This window comes from Suncus etruscus, chromosome 1, assembly GCF_024139225.1.
Source record: "Suncus etruscus isolate mSunEtr1 chromosome 1, mSunEtr1.pri.cur, whole genome shotgun sequence".
Classification (NCBI taxonomy): domain Eukaryota; kingdom Metazoa; phylum Chordata; class Mammalia; order Eulipotyphla; family Soricidae; genus Suncus; species Suncus etruscus.
The window spans coordinates 11,186,624-11,205,512 of NC_064848.1; the positions used below are offsets into that span (position 1 = coordinate 11,186,624).

An 18,889-nucleotide genomic window follows, 5' to 3' on the forward strand; every position below is an offset into this window, starting at 1 on the left:
TTTCATCCACCCACTGAGAATCCATTCCTAAGCCTGACTTATGACACCTGACCAATCATACTCCATATTTCCATTCCCACCCTGCCACCCAAAGCCAAACCTGCCCAACTCATGTACCAAAGGAGAGGTCCGTGCTGGGGGAGGGAGGCCCACGTGCTGGGGGCACAGAAGACCTGCCTGGGGGCTCGGAGGGTAGCCAAACACCTCTACTTTGGGGTTCTTCATGGTACAAGAAATAGAACGGTTCATGAGGCGCCCAACCCGAAGTTCTGGCACACCCAGTTTGCCCTTCAGCATGGAATCCTGTATGATAGGGAAACTGGGAGACCTGGAAGGGAAGCAAAGTTATAAAAAAGGGATTTATAAAATTATAAAAGAAGCCCTTGACAGGGAATGGAGATAAATGGGTCCCAGACCATGATAGGTGAACTGAGCTAGGCTAAAGAGAAACTAAAGGAAAATTTCACTGGATTTAAAGTCGAAACAGATCTGTCAAATAGCACCTAACAGTTCAGTAAATCTTTAGACAATAACTTTAGTAACACCATTATGAGATATATTATAACCAGCAATATAAATTAGATTATTTTGTGTCTGCTAAGTGGAGGAAGAGGTTTTGGATAACTGGGTATATTGGTGGAGGAAAGGACATGATGGTAGGATCGGTGTTGGAAACAATACTGAAATAACTGTACTGTAAGAAATTTTGTAAATCATGATATTTAAATAAAGTTCTGACTTTATGTCTGACGTTAAGTCTAACTTCTATGTCATTATCTATGTGTTCTTCAAGGTAGATCAACAGAGAGAAGGCAGAGAAAAAAACAGATCTTTATATAGCCACTGGGCTTAAAGAAGATGCCAATTTAATTTAAGTGTGAGTATGTTTATGTGTTTATATGTAATAATCCCTTGGAGAAGATGCCTGTTTCATTTATTCATTTAGTCATGTAACATGCACACGTGTATGTATAATTCATTAGAGAAAATGCCTGTTTCACTCAAAGGTGCGTGTACACATAACTATTATATAATTATGTACACATAATCAAATGCTTGACACTGAATTCTCTAAGAAGTACAGCCAAACAATGTGTGTGTGTGTGTGTGTGTGTGTGTGTGTGTGAGAGAGAGAGAGAGAGAGAGAGAGAGAGAGAGAGAGAGAGAGAGAGAGAGAGAGAGAGAGAGAGAGAGAGAGAGAAAGAGAGAGTGGGAGAGTGGGAGAGAGAATTAAGTACTTGACACTAAATTCTACAAAAGAAGTAAATACACCAAACAACTTATCTGATTCAGAAATGGTACCTTCGGAAGCTATAATTCTTGGGTCTTTATTTGCCTTTTGGAAGGTCACAATACACAAGCATGGGTTGGGGAAGTAGAAGAAAAGACCATGTAGGCCCAGGCTCAAAAATGAAGCAATGTGTATTCCTAGACCCTTGATACTATACCAATTTACCCTGTGTTAAAGTAGTGCTTATTCTCTGAATGTACCTCTTAAAAAAGTAAATGATGATGAAAGTCAAGAAAGGACAGATGGAGAGATTAATATACATTTCTTCAAATCATACCAGCCAGTTGTTTTAGTTAAAAGAAAACATTTTTTTTTTTTTTTTTTTTTGGTTTTTGGATCACAAGTAGCTCAGGCTACCATATGGGATATCAGAGATTTGAACCTGGCTTGGTTGCATGCAAGGCAAATACCCTTACCTGCTGTGCTATTGCTCCAGCCCTTTAATTCAATTTTTTTTGGTTTTCTTTTGTTTGTTTTTGGGCCACATCTGGTGGCACTCAGGGGTTACTCCTGGCTCTACACTCAGAAATTGCTCCTGGCAGGCATGGGGGACCATATGGGATGCCAGGGATTGAACCGGGATTTGTCACAGGTTGGCCACATGCAAGGGAAATACCCTGCCACTGTGCTATTGCTCTGGTCCCAGTTCAATTTTTTAAGAGCAGAAGATAAATACAAAGGGGACATAACTACCAGGAAGGTGTTAAAGGTAAAAGAATTAAGAGGACCTATAGAAGACAGAATAAGCTGAAGTAATCGATAGGGTAAAAGAGGTGGTAAGATATAATAAAGTTATTACAGATAATCAGCATCTCGAAGAGCACTCACTTGGGGATTGGTGAGAAGATACTGAGGCCAGCCCGGAACTTCTTGATAGTACCACTCGCCTTGAACCAACTGTGCCTCTTCTCCTGCTGTGTCTTCAAGAAATCGTTGCTTAGATGTTTCCATTGTTGGGATGTAAACATACATAGGATCCTAAGTAGTCAAAAAGAACAGACTTTCAGAGAGGAGTAGTAAAACAATAGAACAAGAAATAGAGTGGGAGCAATAGTACAGTAGGGTAGGATGTTAGCCTTTAAAGTAGCCAACCCAGGTTTGATTCCCAGCCTCTCATATGGTCCCTGAGCCCACCATGAGTAACCCAAGTACCACCAGATGTAGCCCAAAAACCAATAAAAAAGAAAGGAAATAGGGCCCGGAGAGATAGCACAGCGGTATTTGCCTTGCAAGCAGCCGATCCAGGACCAAAGGTGGTTGGTTCGAATCCCGGTGTCCCATATGGTCCCCCGTGCCTGCCAGGAGCTATTTCTGAGCAGACAGCCAGGAGTAACCCCTGAGCACCACGGGTGTGGCCCAAAAACCAAAAAAAAAAAAAAAAAAAAAGAAAAAAAAAAGAAAAGAAATAGAACTATAATCCAACTGTATTATGAACAAACTTGTAACCACCGTATTTAAATAAAGTAATTATTTTTAAAGGTTTTTTTTTTTTTTTTTTGGGTTTTGGGTTTTGGGTTTTGGGTTACACCCAGCAGTGCTCAGGGGTTACTCCTGGCTCTATGCTCTGAAATCGCCTCTGGCAAGCACAGGGGACCATATGGGATGCCGGGATTCAAACCGCTGCCCTTCTGCATGAAAGGCAAACGCCTTACCTCCATGCTACCTCTCCGGCCCCTAAATAATTAAAAAAAAAAAAATAGAACTATAAAATGCATACATCTAAAGTTCAAACCCAGTGACTACGAAGATACTTGTAGAAAAATATGCTTCAAAATTCCTAATATGGGGGTCAGAGCGATTGCCTTGCACACAGCGACCTGAACAGACCCGGGTTCTATCCCCGGCATCCCATATAGTCCCCCATGGCAGCCAGGAGTAACTCCTGAGCGCAGCAGGTGTAGCCTAAAATAACAAAAACAAAATCCCTAATATGGACCATTATACACTGAAATGTACTCTCCTAAAATACCTCTTTACCCTCACTACCAACATTACTTTAAATCATTGAAAACTGAAATTCCCATTTAAGCTCTGAACTGTATCAGCAACTGCTAACTTCCCTTTTTACTTAGTAGAGAAGATAAAGCTATAAGATACAGTTCCCTTAATTTTTCCATTGCTACTACTAAATCTGTTTCTATCCTAGCCTTACTTTCATCCTTCCATTCTTGAGACAAGGTAGCCCTCCTATAAAGGATCAGCTCTTCTATTTCTACTCTAGATCTTTGCCCATATTTGTCTCCTTTCCTATCAACTCCTTTCCGAAGTTTATAATTTGGAGGGAGGAGGGGCATACCCGGTGGTGCTCAGGGGTTACTCCAGGCTCTCTGCTCAGAAATCCTTCCTGGCAGGCATGGGGGACCATATACGGGATGCCGGGATTCGAACCACCATTGGTCCTGGGTCTGCCGTTTTCAAGGCAAACACCTTACCACTGTGCTATCTCTCTGGCCCCTAAAATTTATTTATTTATTTTTTTTTGGGGGGGGGGTCACATCTGGCAGCACTCAGGGGTTACTTCTGGCTCCATGCTCAGAAATTGCTCCTGGCAGGCTCGGGGGACCATATGGGATGCCGGAATTTGAACCAATGACCTTCTGCATGAAAGGCAAACACCTTACCTTCATGCTATTTCTCCGACCCCTACAATTTATTATTTTTGTTTGTTTGTTTTGGTTTTTGGGCCACACCCAGCGGTGCTCAGGGATTACTCCTGGCTATCTGCTTAGAAATAGCTCCTGGCAGGTACGAGGGACCATATGGGACGCCGGGATTCGAACCATCCATCTTAGGTCCTGGATCAGCTGCTTGCAAGGCAAACGCTGCTGTGCTATCTCTCTGGCCCCTACAATTTATTTTTTAATTTAGTAGAAATTTAAATGAAAACTCCTATTTCTCTTCAAATTTCTAAGGCCATACTTATTGTTTTCACTCTATCGCCAATCACTCATAGTTCAACTTACTGGGTTCAAGGATTTGTTATCACTCCACTACAATTGCTCTAATTGCTCTCATCTTGATATTAAATCGACAGAAACCAATTATATTCTCTTTCTCAATCCCTGACATCTGGCCCTCTTTATCTTTTTGGTTCTGGGATGGGCCACATCTGGGCATGCTCAAGAGTCCTTCCTCAGCATCAATCATAGAGGACCATACAGTGCTGGTAATCAATTGGGGCTCCCTGCATTTAAGAAAGTTCTAACCCTCTGCGCTACCTTCTCTGCTCCTGGACCTTCTTGTATGACTCTCCTCCCTTCCCTGTGATACCATTCTCTTCCCATTTTTCTCCATATCTCTGATGTACCTTTTCTCAGTACTTCTTTCCTACTATGCTTAAACTATTGGTTTATTTGGGTATTTCGTATGGATGTTAAACAGTGTTTTTATCCTTGTTCCTGCTTTATTTTCACTCTATGTTCTCTTTTAGCAATCTTATACACTAATTGTAATTCCTAGCCCTACACTGATTACATTGCCCTGAACATTTACCTAAATACAAAATCCACATTATCTAATTATTAACTGAGCATCTCCATTTAAATATCCCAAATTATCTTCAAGCATGTTTAAAATAGGGACTGGAGCAATAGTACAGTGGTACTTGTCTTGCACATAGCCATCCTGAATTCAACCCCCAGCATCACAAATGGTACTCCATGCCCACCAGGAGTGATTTCTGAGTGCAGAACCAGGAATAATCCCTGTGCACTGCTAAATTGGCTCAAAAACAAGATGAAACAAAAATGTACTTAAAACAAAAATAATTTTTAAGAAGCCATAGTAGTAATACAGCAGGTAGGGCACCAGCCTTGCATGTAGTCAACCTGAGTTCAATCCCTGACACCTCATATTCTCCTGAGCCCTCCAGGAATAATCCCTGAGTGCAGATTCAGAAATAAGCCTTGAGTACCACAGGGTGTGGCCCCCAAACCAAAATAAATAAAATAGAATTAACTTTTTTTTTGGTTTTTGGGTCACACGTGGCAGCACTCGGGGTTACTCCTGGAAGGCTCGGGGGACCATATGGGATGCTGGGATTCGAACCACCCTCCATCCTAGATTGGCTGCATGCAAAGCAAACACCCTACTGCTGTGCTATCTCTCCAGCCCCAGAAGTAACTTTCTATCCACATTACACAAACTAATCTTAAATACCTATTAAGTGTTTTTACAGTTTGTCTAGAATTTAGATTGTAAACAGAAGAATTTTCATAATATGGGGCGGGAAACATCATGGATTTAACCAAAGTGCCTCCACAACTGTGAAGCAAGAACACTATTGGGTGCATTCTTGATCAGTCCCGTGGTTCTTACAACAACATACAACTTATCCTCAGTCTTCAATTCTTACTGACTTTATACCCACAAGCATCTCTTATCTCTTTCATGTCTATTTTCATCAACAGTTACTTTTTGGTTCAGCCTGTAATGTGTCTTAACTTCTACAAAAAGCCACCTACTAAACTAGTCTGGGTCCCATGTCTTACTTCCTTCTGATATTTCAAATGCTATTACAATGGTTTTTCAAAAACAGAACAGACTATGCCTTTTATTTGCTTGTAACTTTTCAATGTTCCAAATGCCTAAAAGATAAAAAACATACTGTATACCACTACATGTCTTTTTACTCTCCCAGCTTGAATTCCCAGTTATCGTATTCACTAACAGTATTTTGCTATTTGGAGCTTCTTACACGTATGCCTGCTTCACAAGACTGTCTATGCATGCTTGAAATTCATTAATCACTTCCTTTTTATTCTTTATTCACAGTTCGCTAGCTGCTGTCAGAACAAGTCTTTGCTTTAACTGTGTTTTTTTCCTTACATATTTACTTCCACAAGAACATGACTGAGTCAGAATTTCACTGACAACAGAATCTAAAGCCCATTTCTTTTTGTGTACTATTTAGCAAGGTGCTCAACAACCAATAAACTCAAATGGAATTTCTACAGTCCACTCTCAGGCAAGGGAAATATAAAGATCTTTAGGGGCCAGATCAATAGCATAGCAGTAGGCATTTGCCTTGCATGGGATATACCCAGGTTCAATCCCCAGCATCCCAGATGGTTCCCGGGTCTGCCAGGAGTGGTTTCTGGGTACAGAGCAAGGAGTAACCCTTGAGCATGCTGCCACTGTGACCCAAAAACAAAACAAAAAAAACTTGCCTTAAATACCAGGACTGTACTTTTCCTTAAATGCAAAATATTAGCGACCCTATTAATTCCAGAAACTCTCTAAGCCAGACACCCCAGAACCATACACACAATCCCAAAGAACTACAAATTTAGCTCCCGGAATTTGTCTTTCTTGGGAGTCTCTTAGACTTTTGAAAGAAAAAAGTCTATATAAAGAGTCTGTCTGTTCAGATGCAATATGCCTATTCCTTTCCCTCATATGTCCGTGACCAGAAAGATAAAAATTCTTACTTTTTCAACTGAAGACCCAATCCAAACCCTTCCTTATTCGATGGCTGGAAAACCTCAATTGACGGTTCTGCAAAGAGAAAAAGAAAAGCTCCTAGCATACAATTAGTTCAATCAATTAGTACATTATAGAGTCTAAACCAGAGCTTCTTAAACTTTTCCCACTTACTACCCCTTTTTACCCAATACATTTTTACATGATCTTGGATATATAGGTACAGAAAAAGTTAAGACAAATCATTTACTGACCATAAATCATAAATTTATTATAAGACAAAATTATGAAGTTTTGTGACCCCATATGAAGTTATAACCCACAGTTTAAGAAACTTGGATCTAGGGCCAAAAAGATAGCACAGTGGTAGGTCATTTGCCTTGCACACAGCCGAACCAGGACAGATGGTGGTTTGAATCCCAGCATCCCGTATGGTCCCCCGTGCCTGCCAAGAGTGACTTCTGCACACAGAGCCAGGAGTAACCCCTTAGCATTGCCGGGTGTGACCCAAAAAGCTAAAAAAAAAAAAAAAAAACTTGGATCTAAACAATAAGAGTGAAATAAGAGTGAAATGTCAAACACAAATGGCAGAGACTGGGAGCCATTATAATGACTAGACCAATAAATAGTTGAAAAGTGGGTAAATGGGAATATCTGGATACCAGAGAAAATAAATCTGTTAACCAAAATGTTATTTTAGAGACTGGTCATTGGGTAACAGAAAATGACCTTGACTGGGTCCACAAAGCCCCCTATCATTGCCTACAGATTAAGCCCAAGAGCTTTGTCACTCTTCTCTCTTGATTCACTTACAACTCTCAATCATCAGAGCATACTCAGAATACCACTAAACCCCAAATCACTATCTTTACCTGGTCCATCAAGGTATTGTGAGAGAGAAAATCGCAGCCTCAATACAATAGGTTCTGTCCTGAGGACTTTCCAGGCTGTAGAAACTTCCTCCTGAAAAATAAATCTCCAATTTAGGAACAAGAAGAATAGACTTGGAAGTTTTCCCTGTATGACACATACATGCACATGACAGTACACACCACTGTCTGCTGATGGTCTAGGCAAGACAAGGATGAAGAATATGTGCTCCAAATATGGCGCTCAGAAACAAGACTCCTGGCCTACATGATAAAATCCACAAGTCCAGCTAGACATGTTGTTGGCAGGGACTAGCACCACTTACATCGAGGAAGCTGATGTTGATGTGGAGATCAATGTCCACGTCATCGATAGTTCCATATTCTCTAGAGACAGAGGCAACCATAAGTGACACTCATTAAGGGAGAAAGAAATGATGAGACTGAGGTGGAAGAGAAGCAACCTGGGCTGTCTCCAGGATCTTAGCTACAGCCTCAAATCACTAATATGATCAGTAACTTCTCACTCAAAGGTGAAACTATCAACCTAGAGGGAACTAAATTAAGAGGAAACTTCTAAGAAAAAAGGCTATATATTCCCCTAGCATTTCCTGAGAGCCAATCGTTCAGTATTTTGAGCAACTCCTATTCTTATTAAGCTCCTAATTTATCAATGTCCACAGATCCCCATCACAATATAAACCCTTAAAAACTCCATAGTCAACTGTGCTGCTTCCCTGGAGTCCCCACCTGACGGATACAGAGTTCTCACTGTAGATCTCCTTCACCGCTTCAATGTCTGCATCAAGCTGGGGGTGTCGATACAGATCAGCTGCACAGCTCCCCTGAATCAGCAGCAAAAGGGAAAGATAGGAGCAAAGAAAAAATTAAAAAAGAAATACCAGGAATTAAAACAGTAACCAAACACATAAGCAAAAAAACTGTTTCTATGAAGAGATTTTTGCAGGTGACCATAAAATGAAGAATTCACTGGCATTTTAGTCTCCCTCTATTACCTCTTAAAAATTTTTTTGAAAGATTAGCTACAAGTGTTGCTGAATTCACAAACTAAATCCTCCAACTTTTCCTCAGGCCTTGAGCAGCTTTTTTTTATTTTTGTTGCTGTTTTTTTCTTTTTTTGGTCCACACCCAACTATGCTCAGTATGGACTCAAGGGACCATTTGGGGTGCAAGACTGAGCTAGGGTAGGCCTGGTGCAAGGCAAGCACCCTATAACTAGACTACTGCTCTGACCCACTTGGCCAGAATTCTTAAGTATACCTTCTTTGAAAAAATAGCTGGAAAGATTTAACATATTGCTTCTTTCTTTTTTCTGTTTCTGCTTTTGGGGTCACACCCAGTGGTACTCAGGAGTTATTCCTGGCTCTTCGCTCAAAAATCACTCCTGGCAGGCTCAGAGGGACCATATGGAATGCAGAGATTTGAACCGGGATCTGTCCTGTATTGGTCGCATGCAAGGCAAATGCCTTACCACTGTGCTATCGCTCCAGTCCCAACATGTTGCTTCTTTCTAAAGAGTCCAATATTTCTGTTCAGAATCATACCCAGAGTACTGGTAACATTAATGGGCAAACTTTTACAAATGTGATCCTAATGAATGATGGTGTGCTCTGGATAGTGAAAACAATTCTTTCAAACAAAGAGCAAATGGCTAGCCTTCCTTCATAAAAGTGTATTTTACTTTGAAAAGGACCTAAGCCCTTGGCAGGTTTCTGCTCAGATCAACAATCTTCCACTCTCGTTATATCCAGACAGAAAAACATATTTAGACAACCCAACATGTCTTAGGGCTGTGGTCTCACCTGAACTCCATAGAGAAATTCCTCTGATTCATTATCTCCCTCCGAATCATCATCATTCCAGAACTGGCCTTTGATGTCCTAGTGATAAAAAGTAAAGCTATTTCCCTTTGTTGTCTCCTTGTTATTCCATGAAATGGGGATGGGGACATAGTATGGGATTCTCATTAAAAAAATGAGACATGGGACAAAATGTCCATGGGACAGAAGTTCCAATACCATTCCTCCCTTTTCACCTGTCTCACTCTCAGTCTCTTCTTGAATCTGATTATATCTACAACCTAACTTTGAATTGGTGAGATTGAAGAAAATGATAGGGAATTGGGGCCTTAGCATCATCATGGAAGTTTTGATAGGAAAGACTTATGGAATAAGGTTAATCTCTACTCATGTAAAATTCTACTACAAGCTGGCTTTTTCTCTTTTGTCTTTAGGGCCAAATCTGGTAATTCTTAGAGAATCAAGTGGCACTTGTGATCAAACAGAGGCCTCTTTTATGAAAGCATGCATTCCAGCTTGTTGAGTTCTCTCCCCGGTCAAAGCACACATTTCTAAGATCATTACCAGGCAATAGCTCATAAACACACACCTAAATTTTCTTGTATTAATCCCTATCTCTTATTATTTCAATCTTTTTCTAAAAAATCACCTATATATAAGTATGTATACATATATACATTTATATGTATATATATACATAAATCATTTCTTCTTTAACCAGGGGGTAAAAAAGCAAGTTCCCAAATGGATGCCTAAAACTACAAACCCTATACTATCTTTTCCTATATACCTATGATAAAATTCTATTTATACATCAAGCATAGTAAGAGGCTAACAATAACCACTAAAACTGAACAATGGTATGCTGCAGTAAGTTATATACATACATATGAACCTTATAAGTATCTCGTCACATTTTTGGCCTGTAGTTAATTATGGGTACTGAAATTATAGTAAAACAGGTAAGGGGATAAATGTATTTCCATGCCCATTCATTAATTTCAAATAGCCAGCCTACTTTTCAAAGGGCAGAAAGGACAATACCCCAAAAAACAGGTGAGGTCTACAGTTTATCCCATCTACCCTGGGGATCACCAGGTGGAGCAGAAGTCAGTTCTCACCATTGGGTCAGTGGATCACACACACTCCCAGTTCAGTGCTAGGCAGCACCCCTCCATACCACCAGCTGAACCCAAGCCAACAAGATGAACATTTAGGAGGCCACAAAGGGAGACAAGGGAGTGAGCAATATCGGGGGCTGACACGAGATCTGCTGGGGGTGGCAGGCTCTGCTGTAGTGATGGTACCAAGTCACTGTCCTGTGGAAAGTAGACAACAATTGGATTCATCACCTCTTAATAGTGGGTGGTAAATATACAAGTACGCATGTTCATGGATACACTTTTATTATACATATATAGAGACACTTAAATAAAGAGGCATGCATGTACACACACTTGATATATGAGCTCATTAAAGATAATGGAACATACATAGAAACACAACACAAACATACAACAATGCTGTTCTACTTAAGTTGGCGAGTTGGAAATAGGCATAAATCCCTGCTCTAGTTCAGAATGCTTTATCAAAGCCAAAAGTGATGGTGGCAAGACCTGATGTTATGCTGTTCTATTTAGAGCCATTTTTCATCGTCCCATCCTCAATCAGATTTAGTTTTGTTTCTATGTGTCACCCAGTGGCACTTGGGGGTTGCTCCTGGTGGCATTTTATTATTCTAGAACCATGGCCTCCCCCATAAAAAGCAAGTGCTCAGCACTTTGAGCAATCTATCCAACCCAGAATTAGATTATTTTTGGACTCTACCCCTTGTTATTTCTCAAGACTGAGTCATTACCTCTATTTCAAATATCAGTATCACTAGAAACTATGACAATCATAGCTAACTTTCGAAAGTCTGCACTACTGAACATCTCAGATAGATGTGACCTGAACTATTCAACCAAAAGAATACATGCCCTCATCATGGAACATATGCATCCCCCAAATGTGATGTCATAATAAATACTCAGAAAAATACACGAACTCCTGGCTCTTTTGCATAGTTTTTCTGTTCTTGTAGTCCTGACAACCTTCAGCTCTATTTCAGCAAATTGTAACCCAACCAAAATCTCCATATATGCAGCAGGATAAAGTTCATTTCATCTGTTCATTTATGAAGACTTTAATGGCAAGAAATCACAAAGTTACCTTAAAAGCAGCTTGAAAGCTAAAGTTGGAGCATAGGTTTTGCAGAAGACCCAGGCCACACCCAAGCTGTCCCTCAAATAACATCAGGAGCAACCCCTAAGCACTGAGGCAGTAATCCTGGAGAATCACCAGGTGTGGACAGCAAACCAAAAATAAGCCAAAAAGAGAAGACATTAGCATGAAAAAACTTTCTATTAACTTGCTATTGCTCTCTACATCTGTGGTTCCCAAAGTTGAAAGCACACTAGAATCAAACAAGCAAACTTAAAACTCCTGACCCAGGTTCCTCCCTCAGAGATGAATCAGATGTAACTGTCATGGTTGTGGTCTGGCCTTCAACCCTGTTAATAGGATATTAGACATCAGAAATTCTACAAGTTCTCTGGTGATTCAAATAAGGAAAGTTTAGGAGTTTCAGTCCTAGATCAGGTCACAAGAAAGGCCGTAACAGTAAAACTGTTCAGAGGCTTTTAACACACACACAAGTACACAAGTATTCTGTTCTATGAATAACTGAGTATAGGGTGAAAGAGACAGTATAGGGGTTAAGGTGCTTTCCTTGCATGCAACCTTTGATCTCCATAACCATAAATATTCTTTGAGTACTAAGAGTGATCCCTAAACCCAGAGGCAGGAATAGCATTTAAGTACCATCAAGTATGGCACCAACATTTCAAAACAAAAATAGCCCACAAAAACAAGTGAGTTACATGAGACTGGAGCTTAAGCATTAAATTTAAGTCTCTAGGTGAGGGCCATGAACAGTCAATGTTCTGCCCTGAATTGAATCCCCAGCACTGTGCTATCACTTTTTTTTGTTTGTTTGTTTGTTTTGTTTTTGGGCCACACCGGCGGTGCTCAGGGGTTACTCCTGGCTGTCTGCTCAGAAATAGCTCCTGGCAGGCACAGGGGACCCTATGGGACACCGGGATTAGAACCAACCACCTTTGGTCCTGGATCAGCTGCTTGCAAGGCAAATGCCGCTGTGCTATCTCTCCAGGCCCGTGCTATCACTTCTATTCCAAAAAGGCTCTCCAAGTGCTGCACAGGCCTCAGACTAACTCATTCAACTTTACACATAATTGCTCTTGGTCTCTCTCTCTCTGACAGTTCTAGAGAATCTTAAGACTCTGGATAAATGGAGTCTGTGAATTGCAGCATTGCTGTCATCTGGAAATCTGCTAAAAATGTTAATTCTGGGGTGCTGGAGTGATAGCATAGCGATAGGGCATTTGCCTTGCATGTGGCTGACATAGGACAGACTCAGGTTTGATCCCCAGCATACCATATGGTCCCTCAGCCTGCCAGGGGAAATTCCTGAGTGCAAAGCCAGGAGTAACCCCTGAATGCCACCGGGTGTGGGCACCCCACAAAAAATAAACCCAAAATAAATTAAATTCTGAAGTTTCTTTAAAGACTTAACTCCAGAGAGATCCAGCGATCTAAGACCCCCAAATTATTCTGACACACGATTAAATTTGAAAACCATTGTTATAAATCTATATGTGTCCAAACAGCCTACAATCTTTTTCTGCGAGCAATTTAAGCCTGGTAAGTGACTGAGGACGGGAACATTAAACACAAAGCCAAAGCAAGTAGAATAGAAGTCCTTCAGCCAGCAGTACTACCTAGTCTATTTTTTAAAAAGGGAGGGTGCAGCAAGAACATAGTGGGTAGAGCACTTACGTTGCATGCAATGGATCCAAGTTTTATCTCATGGTCTCTCAAATACTACTAGGAGCGATTGCTGAGCTGAAAGCAAGGAGTTATCCCTGAGCATCAGTAGGTATGCCCCCGTCCAAAGAAAAGGAACCTGCAGTTTAAATTATTTTGAAAAAATGACCTGATAATCTATAAAGATTTGCTTTAAAATATTTTACAAAATCATTACAAAATGTTAACTGTTGGTGAAGTTGAGTAAAGAGTGCATGAGGGTTTCTTTGTACTCTCAACTTCTGTGCATTACTGAAAATTTTCTAAATAATTTCTATTGCAGGGACTTTCCTAGAAAGCCAGCTTGAAATGTGAATATTACATCAGACGCTACAACTATCTCCATGCTATTCTTCAAACATAAAAAATTCCTTCTCTTATATTTCCCATTCTCAGAATGTTTTTCACCGATATCCATTCTATGCCTTTACTCTCTTAACTATGTTCAAAGGTCACCTTGATCATTCCATACAAATACTAGCATTCTCTATTCCATTCCCTTAATTTTCCCCCACTGCTCTGACATACAATATACTTACAGCATTTATCTCCCACCAGAATATAAGTTCCATGGTAGCAGGTATCTTTAACTATTCCACTGACTATATATTCTTTCCCTCAAAACACATTTATTGAATGAGTGAATGAATGGATGAACTACCTGATACTTAGATCATATGGAAGACACACAAGAGACTTAAAAACGTATCCTACACGGAGAGAAAAATCATACAAAAAGTTTTAAAATTCAAGACTCCATTCACCTTCAAGAAGCAGCTGAGAACCCAAACATGAAGATCTGGGGGCTGGTTTTGTGGGGTTTTTGTTTGTTTGTTTTTAAACAGTCAGGCGCTGGTCTGGATGAATGAAGGAACAGGGAGGCACTAACAAGCGACCAAGGCTGACCAAGGCTGTTTCAGGCCGAGTGGTAGGATGATGGAGGGATGGCAGCAGAGTCAGGAGTACTAACGTTCTCAAGGTCTTTGTCACTGTAGAAGCCAAGAAAAATTCAGCCTTTCTTGAAGGACTATTGCTGCTTGGTGTCTGCTGTTACCACAAAAAAAGGAAAAGGTAGTTCAGAGTAGTTTTCTGGTTCGGGAAAAGAGACAAATTGAACTGGCAAGTTTTCAAAACCAGGCTTCTTCTGCGAAAGGGACTCACACCCTCTACTCTCAATGCCCACTGCTACTGGAAAATGGTGAAGGGGTTTTAGAAGATGAAACTGAGTAAGAGCGCGAGCGAGCAAGAGAATGTGTATGTATAGGAAAGTACAACCTAGAATGTGTTAGAGGTGTGCACCCAAGAGGTGACCTGTTTCAGAAAGTTCCTGTTACACAGATCTCCCTCAAGCCCTTGCATATAGTAATGGGATGGAACTAGGACTTCAGCGCCAATCTGATAGGTCCTACATTAGGCCAAGTATGCTGCTGAGGGGTTTAAAAAAAAAAAAAAAAAGGCAGTAGAATCTTTTTATATATTGGGATTTGAGCTATCCCCTGTGGATGCTTGGGGGTCCTTCCTGGCAGACTTCAGGGGGCCATGAGGTGCTGGGGAGAACCCAGACACATGAGGTTTGCAAAAGTTTGGGCTGACCTTTTTTTTTTCTTTCAGGGGAGAGCGCGAATGCAGTCCCCCACTACCACAAATCGTGCAGTTGAGTTTCCCACATTTGAGGAATTCGCAGGGGTCAGCACATCCGGAGTGCAATGGATGAGCCTTGTCTTGGGGAAATCACCTTCGAGATCATGGTATCTCCCCTGCCAGGTAAGTATGGGCTGACTGTTCTTAACAAGAGGTATGGAGGTAAACAGTGCGTGAAGATGAGCCTGGCCCCCGGGATTGGGGTTCAGTTTTTTTGGAGGGGGGAGCTGACCGCCAGGGCTCGAGGGCAGCGTTTTTCAACCATTGTGCCATGGGAAAAATTCCAATTTCATCCGTGACATGCGGCTTCGGCTCACCAATAAGACCAAAGAGGCTCAGGTTTCGCACTGAGTAAGTGAAAATATGAAGGATTATAAAATACTTTATTCCTAAAATAATGTCTTTGTTTATTTGATTTCTATTCAAGAGAATTACTTTATATATAAAAATATATTTATAGTCAATATAGGCAGTTAAACAATTTTTAAACATTTTTAACATTTTCTAAAGGTGGTGTGCCTCATGATTTTATTTTTTCATGAAAAAAGTAAGTGTGCAGACGAAGAATTAAACGGAGATAATGGCCAAGATCTTCTCAGGTTATTTCACTGAAGCACACTTCAAGAACCTGATCAGTGGCAAACACCACTTTCTTTCAATATTTAACTATACCTGCTTGCTGTGTACCTGTCCTCCCAAGAAATGTTCAGGGATTCCTCAAGAAAACAACAAATGAAACTTTGGGTGATGAAGGAGATGAAGCAAAAGAAGAAATCAGAATCCTTGGGGGGTGGGGTGGGGAAAGTGAGAATTGGCTTTGAGTCTATGTGTTGCCTAAGAGAATGACTAATAGGTATAGTTTAATAAATAATCAAGCAATAAAGCATCCTTTCTAGCTTGTCAAATGACACAAGACAGAAATATCTGTATCGAAATCCTCAACCATTCTAAACAGCACAAATCTAAACATTATTTTTATGTTTTGTTTGTTTTTTTTTGGGGGGGGGGGTCACACCCGGCAGTGCTCAGGGGTTCCTCCTGGCTCTATGTTCAGAAATCGCTCCTGGCAGGCTTGGGGGACCATAGGGGATGCCAGGATTCGAACCACCGTCCTTCTGCATGCAAGGCAAAAAAAAAAAAAAAAAAAAAAAGCCTTTACCTCCGTGCTACCTCTCCGGCCCTAAACATTATTCTTAAAGCATAACTGATTTGATGTCAATACCTGACCTTCTTTGTATTGTGACAAACTGAAAAAAACATTTGAAAAACAGAAAAGAAAAGCAAAAAGGAAGTGTGCTTTTGCACAAAATAAAGAAAAGGTGGAAAAACACTGCTCTAGGGGTCTCCTGGTGCAATCTAGGGGTGTCCAGGGGGATCCTGGCCTCCTGGAGAATTGCAAAAATCAAAAGCTCCTAGGTGCACGGGCGGGCGTCTTGCACGGAGACAACCTGGCCTCGGGTCCGAGCAGCCTGGGAACGTGCCCAGTGGACTCTGGATCTGCACCTAGCAACGCCTGATGCTCCGGGAATGTCCTCTCCGGGACCCTCCAAGACGCCCAAGGCCTGTCCGCCCTGTGCGGGCCCCGCCCGGCCTGCAGGAAACCTGTTCCACGAGCAGGGCCCCGCGCTCCATCCATGCATCCGTCCGCATCCCACCCGGGCCCGCATCCTGCCCGCGCGGCCCAGCCGCCCCGCCCCGCCCCGCCGTGCCCAGGCCGCGCCAGCGAGTACTCACGGCGACCCCGGGCCGCGCGCGCGGCCGCCGCCGAGGGGGACGAGCGGCCCGGGACGCCCCGCGGGGGCGGAGCGGCAGGCCAAGGGGCGGGGGCCGGGCCGAGCCGCGCTGGGCCGGGCGGGTGGGCGGGCGAGGTCGCTCTGCACCCCCCCACGCCTCGCCGCGCCGTCACGAGCGCGCGGAACCACGCCGCGCACGCGCGTGAGGGCGCCAGGCGGTCACGTGGCCCGCCGCCGTCCAATCGCCGCGCGGACCGCCCCTGGCTGCGGCCCCGCCCCCGGCGCCGGGCGACGGGAGGGAGGGGCCCACGGAAAGCGGCGGACGGGAGGGCGCCTGCGCCTTGAGTGCGTGGAGCCACAAGAAACGAGAAGGGCTCGAGGCGTGCCAGGAGGGCGCTCCGGAGACGCCGACTTGACTGTGGCGCCCCCTGTGGTTCGGAGGAATGAATGGGGATGGCTGTCATGCCAGAAGTGGCCTCTTGGGGCCGCACAGGTAGCACAGCGGTAGGGCATTTGCCTTGCATGCAGAAGGTCATTGGTTCGAATCCCGGCATCCCATATGGTTCCCCGAGCCTGCCAGGAGCGATTTCTGAGTGCAGAGCCAGGAGGAACCCTTGAGCACTGCCGGGTGTGACCCAAAAATCAAAAGCAAACAAACAAACAAAAAAGAGGCCTCTTGAAGTCCTGCTAACTCCAAGAACTCTGCTTTGAAATTGAGAGTAAAATGCCTCGGCTCTTATTTTATTATTTTATGTAGAGGATACACCCCTGCTCTTCAGTGGTCACTCCCTGCTATTGTGCAGGGAACCACACAGTCCTAGGGCAGGCAAAACTCACTAATTAGTTCCTAGAACCATCTTCCTGGCCTCCATCATCTCCCCAGGCCCAAGCACCTCAGAAAATGAATATTTTCTTGTTTTAATTTATTTATTTATTTTTATTTTGGATAAAAAATACTGTTGTGCTATTGCTCCAGCCACTTGTTTTTATTTAGACTCTGTGATTTACGTAGGTTTTTTTTTTGTTTTTTTTTTTTTTTGTTTTTTTTTTTTTTTACTTTTTATAATGGGTTATCAGGCTTACAAAGTACCTACCTCAGATTTCACCACTCTTCCAGATTTTTTCTTCCTCAAACTAACTCCTTTGACAGTTACTTTTTGGGGGAGAGCAGGGTACACTGACTCTGCACTCCTAGAGGTGCTTCCGGAACCATATAGAATGCTGACAATGGATCCCAGGGCCTGCAAGGCAAGCACTGTACTATCTAGCACCAGACCCTGATAGTTTTGTTTGGTTTGGTTTGGTTTGGTTTGGTTTGGTTTGGTTTGGTTTGGTTTATGCACCATAGCCAGGGTGCTCAGGGATTATTCATGGCTCGGCACTCAAAAGTCACTCCTGGCAGGCTCAGAGGACATGGGATACTGGGAATCAAACCCGGGTCTGTCCCGGGTTGTCCACATGCAATGCAAATGCCCTACCGCTGTGCTGTCACTCCAGGCCCTGATAGTTATAAAGCTTAGTTATAGTTTGGATCCCATGCTTATGATATTGCTTGATCTCGTGGCTTAGAGATATAAGGATACTTTGCCTTTACGCCATAGCCCCACTGACTCTTGCCAGTCTGGAAAGGCCTTGTCTTCTTTTCCACACCTTTTCTCTCTTTCCTTGAGGGTTTTTTTTTTTTTCATTTAATTTACTTCGGCTTGCTCCATTGTTGAGCTGAGTTGGGCTAGAAAGCACCCAGGACTTCTATGCCAACATTGGATTTTAATTCTCACTCTCCAGTGACATTGTTTTAGAAGGTCCTGATCCTGGGAATTCTGATCAAGGTTCATTTGAAGCATACAACAGAGTCAACAAGAACCAGAGAAAGAATAGGAAATGGGTTTTTTGTTTGGTTTATTTTGAGCCATACCCAGCTATGCTCAGGGCTTACTCCTGGTTTTTTGCTCAGAGGACAAAGCTGACAGAAGACCATATAGGGTGCTAGGGATTGAACTCTGGTCATGCAATGCAAGCATCCTACCTACTGTACAAACACTCTGGCTCAAGAATAGTATATAGTTAAGAATCAGAGTACAGAGCTCAGGAAAGAACTTACCAGTAGGATTCATGTCTGATATGTACTGATCCTAAAAAAATATGACTCCTGACATGATTCTCCAAACACTTCCAGATACACTCCTGGAA

General features: G+C 42.4%; 1 protein-coding gene and 1 non-coding gene across 6 annotated transcripts in view; both read right to left on the bottom strand.

Annotated features, from left to right (window-relative positions):
- The window catches only part of PARP6 (poly(ADP-ribose) polymerase family member 6), a 38,079-nt gene extending 21,305 nt beyond the window's left edge, over positions 1-16,774 (bottom strand). For 2 of the 5 annotated variants that reach the window (XM_049777853.1, XM_049777851.1), the window contains exons 1-9: positions 14,090-14,433; positions 10,523-10,720; positions 9,405-9,482; positions 8,332-8,426; positions 7,908-7,968; positions 7,585-7,675; positions 6,721-6,787; positions 2,120-2,269; positions 118-328 (exon numbers count right to left, since the gene is read on the bottom strand). In XM_049777853.1, the coding sequence (XP_049633810.1) occupies positions 118-328; positions 2,120-2,269; positions 6,721-6,787; positions 7,585-7,675; positions 7,908-7,968; positions 8,332-8,426; positions 9,405-9,482; positions 10,523-10,525 (756 nt within the window). In that variant the 5' untranslated portion in view covers positions 10,526-10,720; positions 14,090-14,433. Of the gene's footprint in view, positions 1-117; positions 329-2,119; positions 2,270-6,720; positions 6,788-7,584; positions 7,676-7,907; positions 7,969-8,331; positions 8,427-9,404; positions 9,483-10,522; positions 10,721-14,089; positions 14,435-16,700 lie in introns of those variants that run through there. The other 3 variants (XM_049777852.1, XM_049777854.1, XM_049777856.1) reach the window with 3 other exon arrangements.
- Positions 14,934-15,097, bottom strand: LOC126030525 (U1 spliceosomal RNA). Its single transcript, XR_007503131.1, has one exon. It is a non-coding gene; the product is annotated as a U1 spliceosomal RNA (small nuclear RNA).
- Positions 16,775-18,889: the final 2,115 nt, after the last annotated feature.